The sequence below is a fragment of the Malaya genurostris genome, chromosome 3 (genome assembly GCF_030247185.1).
Source record: "Malaya genurostris strain Urasoe2022 chromosome 3, Malgen_1.1, whole genome shotgun sequence".
NCBI lineage: Eukaryota > Metazoa > Arthropoda > Insecta > Diptera > Culicidae > Malaya > Malaya genurostris.
In genome coordinates, this window is record NC_080572.1 from 120,567,540 (window position 1) to 120,589,688 (window position 22,149).

General features: G+C 38.5%; 1 protein-coding gene across 24 annotated transcripts in view; it reads left to right on the forward strand.

Moving 5' to 3' along the window:
* LOC131434942 (small conductance calcium-activated potassium channel protein) overlaps positions 1–22,149 on the forward strand; it is an 880,455-nt gene that overhangs the window by 732,779 nt on the left and 125,527 nt on the right. For all 24 annotated transcript variants that reach the window (XM_058602251.1, XM_058602255.1, XM_058602250.1 and 21 more), the window contains 3 exons: positions 6,640–6,735; positions 19,596–19,912; positions 20,128–20,232. In XM_058602251.1, coding sequence (XP_058458234.1) covers positions 6,640–6,735; positions 19,596–19,912; positions 20,128–20,232 — 518 coding nt within the window. The remainder of the gene's footprint in view (positions 1–6,639; positions 6,736–19,595; positions 19,913–20,127; positions 20,233–22,149) is intronic.

Here is a 22,149-nt window from a genome sequence, read left to right on the forward strand (position 1 = left end):
TTTTGCTGATCACAACAGAAATGATTTCCTGCATCATTCATTCCGGAAATAACAAGAAGAAGCTTTTACATCAACAAATACACTTTTTTCTATAGAATGCAAACGTTTATTGTGGAGATTTTTTTCAGGAAATAGGGCAAAGCAGTAATAGGTATTTCAAAAATGCGCTCATTGAAAATATTGGACGTCACATTCCAGCAACCATACCCCCTTCCCCCTGTCAGAAAGGGTCACGTTTTCTGAAACACCCCCCTCCCCCTTGCGGCGTGACGTCTTTTATGGACAGCCCCTTACCTGGATTACTTTGAATTACTAATGATTACTTTTGGATTCTTAATGTAATCCACTGATTGCTGGATTACTTGCAAAAAATTAGAGTAAGCCTGGATTACTTGACACCTTTGCGGCTTGTTGGAAACCCTTGATATTATCTTCATTTCTCCTGTCACTGCTTGGTTACGATGTGACTAAATATTATTCAAGCAGCAGAAACATTGAATTAAATTCATTTACACCAATGAACTCCGAAGTCCGATGACTTTTTGCAAAAACAATGAACTTTATTAATTTATGTTTATGTTAGTACTCTCATGGAATGTTTTACTTCAACAGGGAATAGGAGAATGCGAGAGAAAACAAAAAAGTCGTCTGTCTTTCACTGAGTATACTTCTACTTGGCCATAGAACGATCGAGTATCTCATTTGACAGAGACTTTGACCGTACCGATTACAGTTTACGATGATTTTAGTTAGTCTGTCAAGGTCATTTTACATGACTCACAATTTGCAGCTCTGATTAGGGTATTCAGTCACAAGTGGTGACTTTTCAGCCTAATTATAAGCAATTCTACGATTTTTTGCCTTTCTCATATAGGAAGACTATGCAATCACTGTGAAACCCGACTTTTTACCGTGGCCCGAATGTCATATACCATTCGACTCACCTCGACGAACTTAGCAAATGTCCGTGTGTGTAGGTATGTGGGTATGTAACAAAAATGTGCACTCGATTTTCTTGGAGATGGCTGGACCGATTTTCACAAACTTAGATTCAATTGAAAGATCTCTTGGTCCCATAGGGTGCTATTGAATTTTATCCGGATCGGGCTTCCGGTTCGTGAGTAACGGGATAAAATGTGCAAAAAGGCAGTAAACAGTGCACTCGATTTTCTCAGATACAACTCAACCGATTTTCTTCAACTAAGATTTAAATTAAAGGGCTTGTAGTCTAATAATTTGCTATTGAATTTCATCTGGATCCGACTTCCGGCTCGGGAATTATGTGGTAAAATGTGCAAAATGAACTAAAAACGTGCAATCGACACGCAGGTTCGAATGAAAGGTCTTACAACCCCATATAATCCTACCAAATTTCATCCGGATACAACTTCCGGTTCCGGAATTACAGACTAGTAGGTAGAGAAAATTCATTTTCAAGGTCGTGTTTCGGTTATCTCATATAGAAAGCTTATGCAATCTCTTGAAAAATCGACTAGCAAAAATTGGTCCGGAGGGCCAAGTGTCATATACCGTTCGACTCACCTCATCGAGCTGAGCAATATATGTGTGTGTATTAGTGTATATGTATGTATGTGTGTTTATATGTCAAATAATCTTACCAGGTTTTCTCGGATATTGCTGAACCGATTTTGACAAGCTTACATTCAAATGAAATTTTTTCTAAACTGGACTCAAAGCAATACAAATCGATAGCCATTATCAGTAGACACACTTTTGGTTGGCTTTATGCTGTAGGACTGATCGGAACATTTGTTCACAAATTAATAATTTGTTCTTAAGACAAGGCATAAAATTTCTGTTTGTTAGAGGATATAAACATGCAATATATTAATTACATTTCGTTCTATCTGATGCTTTTTATCGTATGAGCTTCGATACTCAATCACTACAGAATTTATGCCGGCAAGCTTCAACATTTATTCATCAGTTGTAGATTTTTGACACGTATTTTCGAACATTTCTGAATTTCTAAGAGTGTTCAGTTTTTGATCGCAAATATTTCTATTTCACCAAACCCGGGTGATTTGCAAACCAACAGCAAACTTTATTATTAAAACCAAACAACTCAAGCTTAACATTTTTCTGATTGAAATAAATTTGAAAATATCAAAAATGATAACTAAATCCGCATGAGATATTAACAACTATGTTGTAAATTCTGTCATTATTATATCAAACCAAGTGTAAAATATTTCTAGAAGACAAATTTCTCGAAGAGTTGTTATTTCAACATTAAGAATAGAATATTATAAACATTTATCTTTAATTTTTGAGCAATTTTTGAATGGAACTATTAGATTAGTTGTACTTAATGCAATGGAAATGTTTCAACGATAATAAAATGAGATGTATTAACTAATATTGATGTTATACAGTTATTACACTATTTCCTGATTCCTGCAATGAAAAAAATATCAAGTATTGCAATGACAGCCTAGAAATAACATGTCCTGAAATGATGGTAAAATTTGCTATTATTTTGGTATTTGATCGAAATTAAAAAAATATCCCTACCCTACCCGAACCCAAGATTAAATTTTCAGGAGGAAAAATCATAACGCTAGCTTACTTTACTCGCACACGGACGACGTTTTTGATGTAGTCCAACCCATAAGCATCAGTCCCGCTGTTCAATTGGACAAATATATAGGTGTATAAATAAGTTCGTACCGTTTTCTTACAGATGGCGTAAATTGATTTTTATTCCATTGATTTGCCTTTTCTAATATGCATTGGAAGGCAACAGTAGTAAAATTTCAGAATCAGTATGAGTCATTGAACGACAATGCTTTTTTCACTATGAAAATTTCGAGTTATGTGACGAATAAAGTGTTTTGGCGGGGAGTTATTTTAATATGAAGAAAACAGACACCGAAAGTCAGCGTATTTTGGTGGAACTGTATAGTAAGCATGCTCTCACTGAGTGAACATGTCGGACGAGATTCGTTCGTTTTAGAAGTTTGATCTGGAAAACGAAACCGAGCCGGAGCGCCATCAAAGTTCGAAGATGAAGAATTGGAAAATCCATTATGATAATCCAAAACATCAGATCGGTGTGGATGGATAACCCGACCAAATCGACATCGACGATCGACGACTTTGTATATGGTGGAACCAGCTGGGTGTTGTGTACTATAAGCTTCCGCAACTGAATGAAAAAATTACCGGAACAACAATTGATGCGTTTGAGCCGAGCATTGCAAGAAAAACGGCCACAATACACCGATAGATATGAGAAAGTAGTATAACCCAGATAGCGGTACCACACAATTAGTGACTAGCAGTACTTCATTCAATTCAATTGAAACTGAATGTGGAACACATTGACGATCTCTCTAATGCAGTAAACTTCACTCTCTGACACACACAATGTTTGCTGACGGCCCGCATTCAGTCATCACTCGTTTATCTTCAATCGAGGCTTAGTTTAACCACCGTCAGTTGATCTCTTGAAGTAACAAAATATCTCTTTCAATAGTGTGAGAGCGGCCTTCAAATGAGGTTCATGTAAACATTCGAATTGGTTCAAGATAATAGATGAAAGACTAATCAGACAGCTGAAATATCAATCCCAGAATACACATTAATTAATTGTTTCCTCCTTAAGTTTTCATTTTTAACACTTTACTCCATTTATAATTCTATTCGATCGAAATTGCTTACTACCAAGAGCGAAGACTATGAATCAGCTAGACTACTTGGCACTTGAAACTGAGCAAGCAAAACTTCGAATGACAAGAATAGAATAGCAGTATTGTCAACCACTAGGAAAAGCCGTGCTTAAGGCAAAACTTTGGTGCCTCTGTGATCATGGCGCAACTAAAAAACTGATTTTCATGCAAATTGACTTCAAACTATGTCCAGCATTATTCAACAGGTTCTTCTCATCAGAGGAAAATGTTCTCGAATCTTTCCAGTATTGTGGCAATTGTGGCTTGTTGATTGCAACCGAAGTATCGCATTCAAAGAAATCCCACTTGAAAATTGTCTAGGATGGAAGAAGTTCAACAAATCAGTCCTTCTAAGGATTAAAACGCGATCTTGAAGAACTATCTGATATTCAAGAACCAAAAATCGATCTCAAAGAACTGTTTTTGATTTTATATGTAGTTCTTGGGTCGGGACAAATTTTTACACTGTTTTGCCTTATTTAACTGTATTTGACGTGAATAAGTCGTACTTTACTAAATAAACAACGTTACAATTTTTGAAACGAATAAACGAAAGCAATTCACACAATCAATCAACCAATCAGGAAGCATGCAAATTTACTTCGAATTCATGTCTATTAACTATTTTCCCGTCATTACCCACCCAATTGTTCACACAATGCGTTTTTCTAGTTTATTCTATAAATTAACATTAATGAAACACTATGCGGCTCCACCAACCATAAGATGGTTGGTGGAGACACGATTATATTTTAAAATTATTTTTCTATTCAATTATTTGACAATTGATATTCAGAATAAGTGGTGTTCTACTCGTTACAAGTTCGCTTCCATGCAATATAAAGTTTGTGCTTAAGTAGACTTTAAGCTTCGCGTCTGTCTATCGGTTCAAGTTGAAGTGCTACTTGAACTAACTGTTCAATCCCCCGGCGAACGACCAAAAGGTTAAAGCCGGGGTAAAATAGATGATATTAAAAATAATAATAACTTTTCAATTAGAATTTCTGTTCACTGATTTTTAATGTTCTGAACAGAGATTTGTTGACATTGAACTTGCCTTCAGAGAAGTCTTTCTAACGTTAACTTGATGGCATACATTATTGCCAGCTCTTCTTTCATTAATTTAATATTTTCAAATTAATGCAAACATAACGCCTCAACAACAAATTATCAGAAAGATCGAACAACTAATTAGTCTACCGTAAACTTTCCATTCTCTTCATAATTATATTCATTAGACCAATTTACGCACGGTGCTCTCGCACCAATGTAAGCAGAGCAGACGACAGCAATGCCTAAGTGAGCAATCTTCAAAAGCTTCTGGATGCCACAGCAGTGAGGCATGACTTATTTGTCATTAACTATATTGGTTTAGCTCTAGAAAGCATCGGCAGTAACGACAAACCACGGAGGATGCTGAGTCAGCGAGACGAGAAATCAGCTGTGGAACGAAATGACCTGTTAATGACTGCCTCTGGGAAACTGACTCTTCAGCTTGGCCCAAATGTAGTAAAATCCCGGGTGTTTAAATGAAAAAGCACTAATTTTTGTTGGCCCAGTTGTGCTTGAAAAGCATTAAATGTTCATTGGTTTTAACTATATTGTTATTGTTGTCGGTTCTAAAGGGTGATTTTTTAAGAGCTTGAGAACTTTTTTAAACAATAAAACGCATAAAATTTGCAAAATCTCATCGGTTCTTTATTTTAAACGTTAGATTGGTACATGACATTTACTTTTTGAAGATAATTTCATTTAAATGTTGACCGCGGCTGCGTCTTAGGTGGTCCATTCGGAAAATCCGCTTTTTTATCGACAAATTTTGTTCAGCGATGAGGCTCATTTCTGGTTGAATGGCTACGTAAATAAGCAAAATTGCCGCATTTGGAGTGAAGAGCAACCAGAAGCCGTTCAAGAACTGCCCATGCATCCCGAAAAATGCACTGTTTGGTGTGGTTTGTACGCTGGTGGAATCATTGGACCGTATTTTTTCAAAGATGCTGTTGGACGCAACGTTACAGTGAATGGCGATCGCTATCGTTCGATGCTAACAAACTTTTTGTTGCCAAAAATGGAAGAACTGAACTTGGTTGACATGTGGTTTCAACAAGATGGCGCTACATGCCACACAGCTCGCGATTCTATGGCCATTTTGAGGGAAAACTTCGGAGAACAATTCATCTCAAGAAATGGACCGGTAAGTTGGCCACCAAGATCATGCGATTTGACGCCTTTAGACTATTTTTTGTGGGGCTACGTCAAGTCTAAAGTCTACAGAAATAAGCCAGTAACTATTCCATCTTTGGAAGACAACATTTCCGAAGAAATTCGGGCGATTCCGGCCGAAATGCTCGAAAAAGTTGCCCAAAATTGGACTTTCCGAATGGACCACCTAAGACGCAGCCGCGGTCAACATTTAAATGAAATTATCTTCAAAAAGTAAATGTCATGTACCAATCTAACGTTTAAAATAAAGAACCGATGAGATTTTGCAAATTTTATGCGTTTTATTGTTTAAAAAAGTTCTCAAGCTCTTAAAAAATCACCCTTTACCTAGAGGATTAATGCGGTATCAGAATACCCAACAGATAGATTCTGTTCTTAAAGTTCTAAATGATAGTAATGGCAAGTTCCACAACCGATAATAGATTGATAATCTTTCGCTATGAATTAATTCCCGAATTAGATTGCTTTTTATGCCAAACAATAAAGAATATCAAATTATACCTATCCTCTCAACCCGCTGCTTAGCTGTGGATTTCTTCTAAATCGGTGGGAAACGATGCAATCGTATTGTTACCGATGGTGAAGGCTATGTCGATGATGTTGGTAATAAAAAAAAGGTGAAACATTATCATAATGCTCATAACGGTCTCATATTTAACTGACCATCAACCATTGATTCAATGCAATTAACTTATCGTAATCTTTTTTTCTCTCCTACACACAGGCATCTTTTTATTCAACTGCTTTAAAAACGTTAATATCCGTATCGACTGTGATTTTACTCGGGCTTATTGTAGCCTACCACGCCTTGGAAGTTCAGGTAATTATGACAGTCACTTGGAAGATATTTTATTTTAGAGATATAAGGATAAATAACATAAACAATTTCATCAAGAGGATATCTAAAGTAACTCTGATAAGGCTTGTAATCATTATAAGTTTTTGTCAATATAATGCAAAAACTGACTGTTCGCTAGAAAACTTTTTCGATTGATAAATTATAATAATTGTTGGTCTAATATCTTAGAAGCCAAATTTTTGTAAAATAATTTTTGGTTCATTTAATGTATGATTAAATGCGGAGAGCGAATGGCTTGAGTAAATTCTACTCAAACCCATCCTAAAATTTGAACATAAAATTTTAGTTCACGAATATTGGTAATCGCCGCTCAAATAATGAGTTATGTTCAATGAGCGTGTAGATAATTGCTGGGACTACATGAAGAAAGCATACACCGTAAAAAAAACAGTTGTGTTCTTATTCTTTAAAAAAGACATCTTCGTTTTTTTTCAGATTGGTTTGAGCTTGAGCTTGAGCTTGAGCTTAAGCTTGAGCTTGAGCTTGAGCTTGAGCTTGAGCTTGAGCTTGAGCTTGAGCTTGAGCTTGAGCTTGAGCTTGAGCTTGAGCTTGAGCTTGAGCTTGAGCTTGAGCTTGAGCTTGAGCTTGAGCTTGAGCTTGAGCTTGAGCTTGAGCTTGAGCTTGAGCTTGAGCTTGAGCTTGAGCTTGAGCTTGAGCTTGAGCTTGAGCTTGAGCTTGAGCTTGAGCTTGAGCTTGAGCTTGAGCTTGAGCTTGAGCTTGAGCTTGAGCTTGAGCTTGAGCTTGAGCTTGAGCTTGAGCTTGAGCTTGAGCTTGAGCTTGAGCTTGAGCTTGAGCTTGAGCTTGAGCTTGAGCTTGAGCTTGAGCTTGAGCTTGAGCTTGAGCTTGAGCTTGAGCTTGAGCTTGAGCTTGAGCTTGAGCTTGAGCTTGAGCTTGAGCTTGAGCTTGAGCTTGAGCTTGAGCTTGAGCTTGAGCTTGAGCTTGAGCTTGAGCTTGAGCTTGAGCTTGAGCTTGAGCTTGAGCTTGAGCTTGAGCTTGAGCTTGAGCTTGAGCTTGAGCTTGAGCTTGAGCTTGAGCTTGAGCTTGAGCTTGAGCTTGAGCTTGAGCTTGAGCTTGAGCTTGAGCTTGAGCTTGAGCTTGAGCTTGAGCTTGAGCTTGAGCTTGAGCTTGAGCTTGAGCTTGAGCTTGAGCTTGAGCTTGAGCTTGAGCTTGAGCTTGAGCTTGAGCTTGAGCTTGAGCTTGAGCTTGAGCTTGAGCTTGAGCTTGAGCTTGAGCTTGAGCTTGAGCTTGAGCTTGAGCTTGAGCTTGAGCTTGAGCTTGAGCTTGAGCTTGAGCTTGAGCTTGAGCTTGAGCTTGAGCTTGAGCTTGAGCTTGAGCTTGAGCTTGAGCTTGAGCTTGAGCTTGAGCTTGAGCTTGAGCTTGAGCTTGAGCTTGAGCTTGAGCTTGAGCTTGAGCTTGAGCTTGAGCTTGAGCTTGAGCTTGAGCTTGAGCTTGAGCTTGAGCTTGAGCTTGAGCTTGAGCTTGAGCTTGAGCTTGAGCTTGAGCTTGAGCTTGAGCTTGAGCTTGAGCTTGAGCTTGAGCTTGAGCTTGAGCTTGAGCTTGAGCTTGAGCTTGAGCTTGAGCTTGAGCTTGAGCTTGAGCTTGAGCTTGAGCTTGAGCTTGAGCTTGAGCTTGAGCTTGAGCTTGAGCTTGAGCTTGAGCTTGAGCTTGAGCTTGAGCTTGAGCTTGAGCTTGAGCTTGAGCTTGAGCTTGAGCTTGACGTACGAGTGCTACTTTTTACTTATCAGGATTAGATCAAATTTTACAGGGGATTTCAATATGATCAGACCTGGGACAGGTAAATCACCATTTAATCTTCTGGTAACCCCAAAATTCAATGATCAGTATCAGTGCCGGCCAGGCCCGAATGTAGATCGACTAAAGATGGGATGTTAATCCAACACTTGTTGTTACTAGAGGCCGTATATACTACTGCGCACTTTACAAGTGTCACGGGAGCAGGATATTTGTTATTATAAATTTCAATAATGGCGCGCGATTTAGTATGTATCGCAGAACGAATGAAAACTTTCCTAATTATTTGATTGCTACTGTACTGCCCATTCCTTTCGTGACCGTCGTATCGATCGGATGGTAGTTTGCATTAGAGCAGCTGTGCGTTAATCCATTCTAATCCGTTTCAAGGTCATTTAATATCAGATCTTTTGTTCGTGAGCTTGTGCAGTAGATCAATACAGTATAAACAATAAATACCGTTAGACAGTGCCGGGTGCTATTGTGTTAAAACAATAAGAACAGTGAACCGACGTTTAGTGTGGTGCCGTGAACCGGTGCTGTGTGCATATTTATTCTCGGAGGTCGTTGTAACTAACGCTTGGCCTCAGCGGCCGAGTTGCTACGGATCATTAGCTAAGTATAATATTTTTTCCCTTCGTGTCCCTTTATCGTCTTATATTTTGACTCCCCCTATAATTTGCGCGGAACCTCAACCGCGCTATGGCAAGTCCATTAAATTCTCCCCTGCCCCCCGAAGATAAAATGGAAACAGATTTTAAATCTGCCCCAAATAGTAAGACTCACCGGGTTAAACAGTATCCCGAAGAGCCTTCACCCTCGGCCGGCCTTTATGTGGTTTATTTTCGGACCAAAGAGAAGAATAAACCGCTTAATATTTTGAAAATATCTAAAGACTTGGAGTCGAAATATACAACATTGAAATTTATTTCAAAAATTCGTCCCGATAAGCTCAGGGTCTCGTTGACCAGTCTGAAACATGCTAATGAGATCGCTCGAAACGATCACTTTACGCGGGACTACCGCGTTTATATACCAGCTCGCGAAGTCGAGATAGACGGAGTGATCACGGATCCAAGTCTGACATGCGAGAACATTCTCAAACATGGGGTCGGATGTTTTAAAGATCCCTTGCTTAAGAATGTCAAGATACTGGACTGCAAACGTTTGCATTCAGTATCGATCGCCGCGGATGGGACAAAGTCTTATCCCCACTCGGACTCGTATCGGGTGACCTTCTCCGGCTCGGCTTTGCCGAAATTCGTTCTCCTGGCCAGGGTTCGTCTACCTGTACGACTTTTCGTACCACGGGTAATGAATTGCACTAGTTGTCAACAACTAGGACACACAGCTTCCCATTGTGGAAATCGGCCCCGCTGCTCGAAGTGTGGAGAGAGTCATGCGGATGGCGTTTGCGACAGAGACATTGAAAAGTGTCTTTACTGTGGGGCGGCCCCGCATGACCTCACAGCATGTTCTGCGTATAAATTGCGTGGAGATCATTTGAAACGATCTCTCAAGCAACGATCAAACCGCTCGTTCGCAGAAATGCTGAAAATCGCCACACCACCTGAACAGAACCCCTACACCTGTTTGTCTGCGGACGATTGCGACTCTGACGATCCTCAAGAAGGTACATCTTCAACTGTCCCTCGTAGTTTTAGGAAGAGGAAAAATATATCATCTCCTAAACTCCCTAGAAAGGGTTCGAAGATATCTCTTGAAGGCCCTCCAAAAGTAACAGCAGAAGGAAGTGTTGGTAAAAAAAACGAAAAGAAGAAGCCAAAAGCTCCTAGTTCCGGAGACTTGAAATCGGAGAAAGAATATCCAACACTTCCGGGGACACCCAAAACCCCGAAAGTCCCCAAGGAACCAGAAAACACATCAAGTGCTGGACTTGTAAAATTCAGTGACATTGTGGACTTTATATTTTCCGTCTTCAACATTTCTGACCCCCTAAAAGGTATTTTGATGACTTTCCTGCCAAAAGTTAAAATGTTTTTGATGCAGCTGACTGCAAAATGGCCCCTCCTCTCAGCAATCGTTTCCTTCGATGGCTAATTTTTCGAACGAGGTCAAGGATTCGATCACTGTTTTACAGTGGAACTGTAAAAGTATCATCCCGAAAATAGATCCTTTTAAATACTTAGTAAATAATCTGAAATGTGACGCATTTGCATTGTGCGAAACTTGGTTAACTTCTGATGTATCACTAAACTTCCACGATTTTAACATTATTCGCCTGGATCGAGATAATCCCTACGGAGGAGTACTTTTGGGGATCAAAAAGTGCTATTCCTTCTTTCGAATTAACCCGATATCAGGTATTGAAGTTGTCGCATGTCATGTCACAATTAAAGGCAAGGACCTTTGTATTGCTTCCATCTATATTCCCCCTAGAGCCTCAGTTGGATACCACTGGCTCAGCAGTATCATGCAACTTCTTCCCGCACCGACGTTAGTTTTAGGAGACTTTAACTCTCACGGTGCGGGATGGGGTTGTCTTCATGATGATAACAGATCAGCTATGATCCATGATATTTGCGACAACTTCAATATGACAATCTTGAATACGGGAGAAATAACACGAATTCCCGCACCACCAGCAAGACCAAGTGCGCTGGACTTATCCCTCTGCTCGACATCGCTACGGTTGGATTGCACGTGGAAGGTAATCCCTGATCCCCACGGTAGCGATCATCTGCCTATCGTAATTTCAATCGCCAGCGGATTAAGACCATCGGAAACAATCAATGTTTTGTATGACCTCACACGAAATATTGATTGGAAATGCTACGCAATATCGATATCTGAGAAACTAGAAACAACACAAGAACTTCCTCCGGAGGAAGAGTATACGTTTATGGCTGGCTTGATTCTCGACACTGCGATTCAAGCTCAGACGAAACGTATACCCGGCGCGAATACTAACATTCGTCCTCCCAACCCGTGGTGGGACAAAGAGTGCTCATCACTGAACGCGGAAAGATCTTTAGCATTCAAAAAGTTCAGAAAATATGGAACACCTGATAATTATAGAAATTACGCAGCGCTAGATAAGCAAATGAAGAACTTAGTTAAAGCAAAGAAACTAGGTTACTGGCGACGGTTTGTTGACGGATTAACAAAAGAAACATCGATGAGCACTCTTTGGAACACAGCCCGACGAATGCGCAACCAAAACACAACGAACGAAAGCGAGGAATATTCTAACCGCTGGATATTCGATTTCGCTAAAAAAGTATGTCCTGATTCTGTTCCGGAACAGAAGATATCCCGCGCCGCGACTTCGAATACAAACGAAACACCGTTTTCGATGGTAGAGTTCTCACTTGCGCTCTTGTCGTGTAACAATAAGGCCCCGGGGTTAGACAGAATTAAATTCAACTTGTTGAAAAAGCTTCCTGACTCTGCCAAAAGGCGCTTGCTGAATTTGTTTAACAAGTTCCTCGAGGGTAATATTGTTCCACACGACTGGAGACAAGTGAGAGTTATCGCCATTCAAAAACCTGGGAAACCAGCCTCCGATCACAATTCGTATCGGCCGATTGCTATGCTTTCCTGTATCCGGAAGTTGTTCGAAAAAATGATTCTCTTCCGTCTAGACAATTGGGTCGAGACTAATGGTTTACTTTCAGATACACAATTCGGCTTCCGCAGGGGTAAAGGAACGAACGATTGTCTTGCGTTGCTCTCAACCGAAATTCAAATGGCATTTGCTCGTAAAGAACAAATGGCATCAGTATTTCTAGATATCAAGGGGGCTTTTGATTCAGTTTCTATAAATATCCTATCTAAGAAGCTGCACCAGCATGGTCTTTCGCCGGTTTTGAATACCTTTTTACATAATCTATTGTCCGAGAAACACATGTATTTTGCACATGGTGATTTGTCGACAATACGATTCAGTTACATGGGTCTTCCTCAGGGCTCATGCTTAAGCCCCCTTTTATACAACTTTTACGTAAACAACATTGATGAATGTATCAACACATCTTGCACGCTAAGACAACTTGCCGACGACAGCGTTGTGTCCATTATAGGACCCAAAGCTGCCGATCTCCAAGGACCATTACAAGATACCCTCGACAACTTTTCGACATGGGCTCTTCAAATGGGTATCGAGTTCTCTACGGAGAAAACTGAGCTGGTCGTATTTTCAAGAAAGCGAGAACCAGCACAACTACAGCTTCAACTAGGGGGTGGAACCATAGCTCAGGTCTTCACATTTAAATATCTCGGGGTCTGGTTCGACTCCAAAGGCACTTGGGGATGTCACATTAGATATCTGAAACAAAAATGCCAGCAGAGAATCAATTTTCTTCGCACAATAACCGGAACTTGGTGGGGTGCAAACCCAGGAGACCTGATCAGGCTGTACCAAACAACGATATTGTCCGTAATGGAATATGGATGCTTCTGCTTCCGATCTGCCGCGAACACCCATTTCATTAAACTGGAAAGAATTCAGTATCGTTGTTTGCGTATTGCCTTAGGTTGCATGCAGTCGACTCATACGATGAGTCTCGAAGTGCTCGCGGGCGTCTTACCGTTGAAAAACCGATTCTGGGATCTCTCATATCGATTGCTAATCCGATGCGATATCTTAAATCCGATGGTGATTGAAAACTTCGAAAGGCTTGTCGAACTCAATTCTCAGACCCGTTTTATGTCCTTGTATTTTGATTACATGGCTCAGAATATTAATCCTTCTTCGTTTGTTTCCAACCGTGCTCATTTCTTGGATACTACTAATTCTACTGTGTTTTTCGACACATCCATGAGAGAAGAAATTCGTGAAATTCCGGACCACGTGCGCCCTCAAGTGGCCCCAAATATTTTTTATAATAAATTTAGAACAGTCAACTGTGAAAAGATGTTTTACACTGACGGATCAAACATCAACAGGTCCACAGGCTTCGGAATCTTCAATCAGAACATCACCGCTTCGTACAAACTCAGTGATCCGGCTTCAGTCTACGTCGCAGAATTAGCTGCTATTCAGTACACCCTCGAGATCATTGAAACCTTGCCCAAAGACCATTACTTCATTGTCACGGACAGTCTAAGCTCAATAGAAGCTCTCCGGGCAATGAAGTCAGGAAAGTATCCCCCATATTTCCTGGGGAAAATACGGGAACATTTGAGAACTTTATCTGAACGGTCTTATTTAATATCGTTAGTCTGGGTCCCTTCGCATTGTTCCATTCCGGGCAATGAAAAGGCAGACTCATTGGCTAAGGTGGGCGCATTAGAAGGTGATATTTATGAAAGACCAATCTGCTTCAATGAATTTTTCAGTATCTCTCGTCAGAAAACTCTCGAAAGTTGGCAAACTTCATGGAGCAATGGCGAACTGGGACGATGGCTGCATTCCATTATCCCTAGGGTATCGACGAAACCTTGGTTCAGGGGGATGAACGTGAGTCGTGACTTCATTCGTGTGATGTCTCGGCTCATGTCAAACCATTACACCTTCAACGCGCACCTCCGGCGTATTGGAGTCGTGGAGAGCGGTCTCTGCGCTTGTGGTGACGGTTATCAGGACATCGAGCATGTCGTATGGACGTGTACGGAGTATCGTGACGCCAGGTCTTTATTAAAGGACTCCCTAAGGGCCCGAGGTAGACCACCTGAAGTTCCGGTCCGAGATGTGTTGGCTAGTCGGGATATCTCTTATATGCTTCTTATATACCAGTACCTCAAACACATTAATATCCAAGTGTAATCTGTTATACCTCGCTCAGAAAGTATAATCTCCACCTACAGGTTCGACACTAACATCCGCTCGATTCTCTCGATCACCGTCCCTGTCCACCATCTTCATTGGAACTAACAAGATCTTTTTTTGTCACTAACTTTTCGTTCCCCCCTTCCATGTCTCTTCACCATCTCGATGGCAACTAATTAGATCTCTGTAGTTTTCAGACATTTTGTTTCCATACCCCCTATTTACCTCGGTTTTCACAATATTTACTTTTTTTATTTTCTCATCTCTTCGTAACATCACCATCACCGCCTACGGTCCTACGCTCCAGACGATGACCAGCATGCGGGCCACCCGCCGGGCCTTCGTAGCCTGGGGGTGTTTCCCGCGGACCCACACGAACCGAAAGGAAGCGGCCATATATAGCACCATTTGGAATTCATGCAATATTCAATTCACCGACACCTGCCGAATACCAGCTAAAAGCTTTTTTCAAAAATTCTAGACGACATAATCTAATGATACTATTCTAGTTTTACGTTAGTCGTTAATTAAGATTAGGAAATACCCTTGACATCTTAGAGCTTAAGCAGTGTGCCTGAAAATATATATTATACTATTGAAAAAAAAAAAAAAAACTGTACTGCCCATACTCGCATATCAGTCCTATATCGATTTTCGCCAATTTTGAGTCAGCTTGAGGAATGAAATCTATCCTCAATATACTCTCTGAAATTGCAATAAAAGTTGAGGGTTTGTTCAGTAAAATGTGAAAAAAATATCAACTCATGTCTGTCCCATATGCAAAGTACTCGCATATCAGTCCCATTAAGTGAAAATTTCAATAATTTGTCTTGTTGAAATATTGGAATAATAAAGGTGTATTACCAATATTTCAAGTAATACTACCATGAGTTAGCATTAGGTAGCACAATAAATCAAAAAAATCGGAAATAAAATTTTAATCGTCTTTTTCTCGACATGCCGATTTTCCATATGGGACTGATATGTAAGTATGGGCAGTGTATACTTAGACAAAATAATTGATTCAATGTAATGACATACTGAAGTTGTAGGAACGCTCCATTTAACAGATGAAGTATGTGTACTAATTATTCTATTATTATGAACTGATGATAAACGATAACATTGCTGACGAAAAAAAATGGAGACAAGGGACGCGGACGAAGTCAGCTTTCCACCACCTTTTCAGATCAGAATTCATAAATTCGCCCATAAAAAAACCATTCTAATTTTTTGTTCGAATGTTAATAATTTGGTTCTATTTAATCATTAAAATGACTAGCCGAAAAAAACATTAAAAAACCATACCTAGAAATTATTGTGAAATAATTTTTTTTGTCACTTCTGACTTAAATAAATCCATACTATTCTTCAACAAATAAACATATTTGAATACAAGTTTATCATATCACAGATGATACAATAAACTTAAAGCTATTGTATAAATAGTATGAAAACTGTTTTCGTTTCAAAAATATTTTATACAAGCATGGTGCTTTCTTACGCACAATCATAATTATAATAATAATAATAATTATTATTATTATTATTATTATTATTATTATTATTATTATTATTATTATTATTATTATTATTATTATTATTATTATTATTATTATTATTATTATTATTATTATTATTATTATTATTATTATTATTATTATTATTATTATTATTATTATTATTATTATTATTATTATTATTATTATTATTATTATTATTATTATTATTATTAACCTACCTTTTATTTGGACCTGGAAGGATTCTTAGTGTCAGTAGAATCCATAGTACTAGACATGAAATGATTCTGTACACTAAGAATCGGCTGCGAAGTCTGTTGAAACAGAAAGGCCAAATTTCACAAAAGGAATGTAATGCCAGGACTTTGCTTTGCTTTTTTATTTGGTAGGTCAAGTCGAGGGCCCCCTAAGATCGTGAGTCCCCACTGCCTCTGTGTAAAAGCGGTTCTGGTCAACAGTGGTTTGAATAGACGAATAGTATTTTTATATTCCATGAATAGTAACCACATTTGAATGTTATTCATTGAATTCATTGATTGTTATTTCCATAGTCTATTGTAGTTTCATTGATTTGTTCTTTATTATACTCTACTATAGTTCGACGTGACATTTCCGAGATTATTTTATTTTGTATGCCAAGAAGCGGACTTTTGATATTACGCTGCCCATCAGCATCAGCACAGACTGTCGAATTCACTGCCTTTACATGTTTCCTCCAATATGCCTTTTTCTGGGCCCAAAAACTCAGTCCTGGAGACAGTTTGATGGATTCAGCTCCTTGAAAACGAATTCGATTTGTAGTTACAAATGGATTCAAAAGCATTCCACACCTACAAATTTCTTGCCAAACCATTGCTTTTTCACTGAATTTTCTTGTAAAAATCAACTTATCGGCATCTTCAATATTTTGCCCAAAAAGGACCTTGTAGAGTTGGTCACCCGAAACTGTCTTATAACCAAATCATATATTTCTTATAATTCATCATCCATCCCGATCTACATACCGCCTTTAAACGATTTCTCTTTTCGATACTTGATAAAAAATTTTGAAATTTCAAGTACTAATGAGACCTGAGTTATACCAGCACTTGCTACGAAAACAGTTTTTTTGTTATAAACTTGTTACGGCTTGATGATCGAGACGATCGCGCATTATGATTTCACGCTCAGTAATTAATCTTATAATTCACAGTTGTTTTGCCTTTTCACGATGAAACCAACTTTTTATATGCCATTTGATTCAGCTCGATGAACTGTCTGTATGTGTCTGTTTAACAAAAATGTGCACTTACATTTCTTGGAGATGGCTGAACCGTTTTTTCTCAAACTTAGATTCAAATGAAAGGTCTTATCGTCCCATAGAATTTTATTGATTTTCATCTCGATCCGACATTCGGTCCCGGAAATACTGATATTCATAAATTTAAAACTCTGCACTAACTTTTGGGTTAGATAAGATTTTTAAAGAAAATATTTTTCCAATGTTCTGGACCTTTGAAAAATCTGGAAAAATATCATAATATTTTTACATCGTTTACTTAGACCCAGCTTTAACCTAATTATGGTCGTTCGCAGGGTGTCTATTAGGGTGGAACAAAATTTTGATTTCAGCTCCACCAAACTTTTCGTGTTCGTGTTATACTAAACTTCATGACAATCTATCCACTAGTGTTTGAATAACTGCTGATCGTGTCAGACGAGCTTCCGTGTTTATTTATACACGGTTTTAACCATGCAAGGTCCTTCGCCGAGGGTCCAGGAAAAGAAATTTTCGTCGAATGCTGAGGTCATTGCAGAAACGGAAGCCTATTTTGAAGGCTTTGACGAATCTTTTTGTTTAAAGTGCATCCAAATGTTGGAGGACCAATGGGTCAAGTGTATCGCTCTAGATGGAGATTATACTGAAAAATAAAAAAGTTTTCACGGTAAGAAATCGAGTTTTTTTTTGTTAGGTCCGGGACTTTTCATTCCATGTAGAATCGTAATTGAAAATGATTTAAAATAAAGACGAATGTGAGATGATAGCGTTAAGGCCCGTTTTGTTGACCTACAACTCAGCTGGCGTCGCCTCGTCGGCTTTATGCCGCCGAGCCATCTTAGCTTTAGTTATGTGGCTGCGCCACATAAAAACACAAAAAATAATAATATACGTTCCAAATTAACCTTTCAGTGAAATGTTCCTTTCGGCGAAATGATCCTTTCGGTGAAAAAACTTTCGGTGAAACGGCTTTCGGCGAAATGACCCGCTCCCTGGCAAAAACTCCCATCTGAGTTCAGAAATGATGATTATTCCGACCATTTTCGCTGTATGTGCGGTGGCGTTTTCTTGCTACAAAAACCTGTCTCGAATCTTGTGGTGCATTCTGGTCGTTTTTCGAGCAATACAATTTCATCATTTGCTGTCGGTATTTACAGTTTCACCTGGTTTGAGAAACTCATAGTACAAGGCACCTTTTCGATGCCACTAGATGTACAGCATCCCTTTCTCATCTCCCATCCCGATCCGGTGCAGAAAAACCTTTGCTTCATGTCAAGTGAGCGAAATCTCGCTTTACCGACTGTCTATCATTCAGCTCATGCGGATCTCATTTTCCTACCTTCTGAAGCTTTCCCATAACGTAGAGACGATAATAAATGACTTGGCGACTAACGTGTAACCTCTCCGTCATTTGTTTTTTGATTCGGGCATTGTCTTCGTCCAACAATCTTTGCAATTCGGCATCATTTCGAGTTTGGAGAATAGCTTTGTTGGGAAAATTAAAAGATCTGTTGTACTTTGACTATATATTTTACAATCTTTGTTTTGATGTGATTTATCATTATTTTTATTCTCGCATTGCAACTATTACTATTTATATTTTGTTTCAAAAGATGATAATTATTGCGCCCATTTGATTGGCTACTCAAATGGGCTTTTTCCCATCTTGTCCATTTATATCTTTATATCCGATTGACATAACAATGAAAATAAATATATAAATAAATAAATAAATCTTCAAATGTATTGAGTTACCCGGGACGTCCGTTGTCTTTTACACTAATTACCTTGCTTTTGAATTATTTACACCAACGTAAGCTACGTAAATCCACTTTACTTGACAATAATTTCGAATGTTTACTTAACTAACTTGCAATTGATAAAAAAGCAACGGTTTTTTGGAACGCGATGTTACAGCAAAACAATAAGTTTCGACGACGAACTAATTCCCGTTTACAGAGACTCTTGAAGAAAAATATTCCCACATTATTCACAGGAACCCTTGGTAAAGTTCTTATTTGAATAAACTCAGAAACATCCTACAACTGAAAAATCAAAGCAGTGAAAAATCACTGTACCTTGTGAACGGTAGCATTCAACATAATTTGTATTATACTATTTAAAATTGGCGTACTTTTCGGGTCGAAAATTATACGAAAAAAAACAATTTCAGCAATTTATAAACATATATCTTTTATCAAAAAATTTGTCTGTTTTATAATAAATAAATTTTGAAGTTTTTAGTTTAAAATTTCACAAAAATGCAAATATTTTGTTTTACAATGCATAGTTCCTCCCTAATAAATACCAAAACCACTGTGATAGACACCAATTCTATCTGAATGTGGTTGAAACGCTCGGTCATTAGGTAAAAACAATTAACTCATTGGGTTGACTAAAATTTCCTTTGAATTTGTGCACTAAATTATTATCGTTCGATTTGCGTATTTTCCCATGTTATAAAGAATGACTCACTGAAAATATGTTTCTTCATAATCGCCATTTCCAGCGTGCTGCTCCAATTGAACATAAATCTCAATTCCTTCTGTTTTCTTTTCAGCTTTTTATGATAGATAACTGCGCGGATGACTGGCGGATAGCAATGACCTGGCAGCGAATGAGCCAAATAGCTTTAGAATTACTTATCTGTGCGGTGCATCCCATTCCAGGTCAATATTATTTTCTATGGACAACTAAGCTAGCGAATAAGAATAAAGCCATGGGAACGGAACTCGTCCCGTACGATGTCGCATTATCTTTGCCAATGTTCCTTCGTTTGTACCTGATATGCCGTGTGATGCTGCTACATTCGAAACTATTTACCGATGCCTCATCACGTAGTATAGGTGCACTGAATCGTATCAATTTTAACACACGGTAAGCATTGTTAACCTCGCGTTTCCTCGAGAAAATATCCTTCTTGCGGATCGCACCATTTATAGTAGAGATTAGAAGGACGACATTATCATCATAATTCCATATCCGTGAACAAATTGAGCCATAAAAACCGCATAGCACTTACCAGCATAACAATTTTTTGTTGATCCTATCTATATTTTCCGCTTTCGGCTTTGTCCGGCCGTTCATTTCAGATTTGTGCTGAAAACACTAATGACAATATGCCCGGGAACGGTCCTACTAGTATTCATGGTTTCATTATGGATAATAGCGTCGTGGACTCTCCGGCAGTGCGAGAGGTAATTATTATTTTTACAACATGGCCACATCATCTTACTCTTTCGAGGCCGCTCTAGTCTCTTATCACTGTCCCATTTCATTTTCCACTGTTTCTGTTTCGCTCATTTTTCGTCATCTCCTTTTCGATCTAATCATCAACAAAATTAAACATAATAATCAACATAGAATAGCAGATAATATCTTTGATCATTTCCCCAATTTACCACCAAAAACCTTTCTTGAATGAATCAGTAAAGATTAGCCTAATAACTTTAATCTCGTTTCGTAATGATAACAGAAACTATTACATAACAGTATTAACGAACCGCTTACAGTACACACATGTTTATTGTATTAAGTCATACAGTAATCAACCTTCTAGCTATTAGATGGAATATATGTTTCAGATCTCCTAAGTTTTCCTAATTTATTTACGCTCCTCTCAGCTTCTCTATTCAACTTTTCAGAACTAGTTTCAAGTATTTTGAGTTGTACTTACTATTATCGTGCATAATTGTGAGCGTGTACTACAGTCAACAGAATACCACCTTTGAACGAACCTGCAATTAGTACAAAGCAGTTAATTCCCAGTCATGCTTAATAGTGCACTTGAAATTGAGAGTTTTCTTAATTCTTATATTCGATGTTATGTTGCAAAAACAAAAACACAAAAAAGTAAAAACTCTTAAGTTTGAGTGCTTCATCCTTTATCCTGCCACCACTAGCATCTAACGAACTTTTATGTATTACTTCAACATTCTATCCTCATCATCGTCCTACTGCATCATTCTACACTGTCAGCAACAGTAAAACATTATTGTGCTCATTCATTTGTTTCGCAGTGGAATAACATCCTTGGAGGCTCATTAAATCCTACGTTCCCGTTAACTACGCCATATATTTTTATCTCTTCGGCTATCATTTTTGACAATTTACTATCCTGTCCAAATTCTGCCTCATCGCCAACTTGATCCATCTATTTATGATCACTCATCCGCAGCTCCTAGCGATTTGCTTTCCCAACCCGTCACAAAACGAGATTACAGTCTCTCCCTTAAAATGTTACCCGAGGGAAAAAAAGACCAAAGTACAAGTACAAAGAAGAAATAAAATCAAACATCATGCAATTGCAGCGAATAGCGAATAAAACAACTTCTGCTAACCGTTATACCGTCACCAGAAAGAGGTGATACTACAAAAAAAGCAAATCTGATGTTTGAGAGTCAATTTACTAAAATTCTCAAGTATGTGTGTGACTGTGTGTATGTATTCTATTTTTGTCGGAGAAAATAGTATTTCTTTTTTTTTGTTTGGTTTTAAAACTTACACTAGCACTCGCACAATTCATTTGGGTAATTAACACTTCTCTACGATCCGTTTGACACAGTGGTAGTCCAAATTATATAGAATATTAATTGTAATGGAGATCGGATCTGTCAACTCAAGTTCACTACCTTATGTTAATACAGAAAATTACCAAAATACAATGAAATGAAGTTGAACTCTTTTCGTGACTGCACCTTATGATCAAAAAAGAAACTGAATTTTCATTTTAAAATTCCCGTGCTTGTCCAATCGGTAAACTATTATTCTCTCAACGTTGGCAACACTTTTATACACATTCTGTCAAATTTTGATGCATATCGTACGATTAGTTTTGGTTTGGCGTCTATACAAAGAAGTTGAAAAATTTTCGTGTGCCGATTTTTATAATGGATGAAGATTTAGAACAACGTGCGTGCATCAAATTTTGTGTTGCAAATGGATTTAAGTGTTCCGAAACATTGAAAATGTTAGAAAAGGCCTTTGGTGAATCGTGTCTAGGAACAACACAAGCATACGAGTGGTATGAACGTTTCAAAGGGGGCCGTACAAGCTTGGATCATGATGAGATCCCTGGCCGCCCAACAACATCTGTTACTGAAGAAAACTTTGAA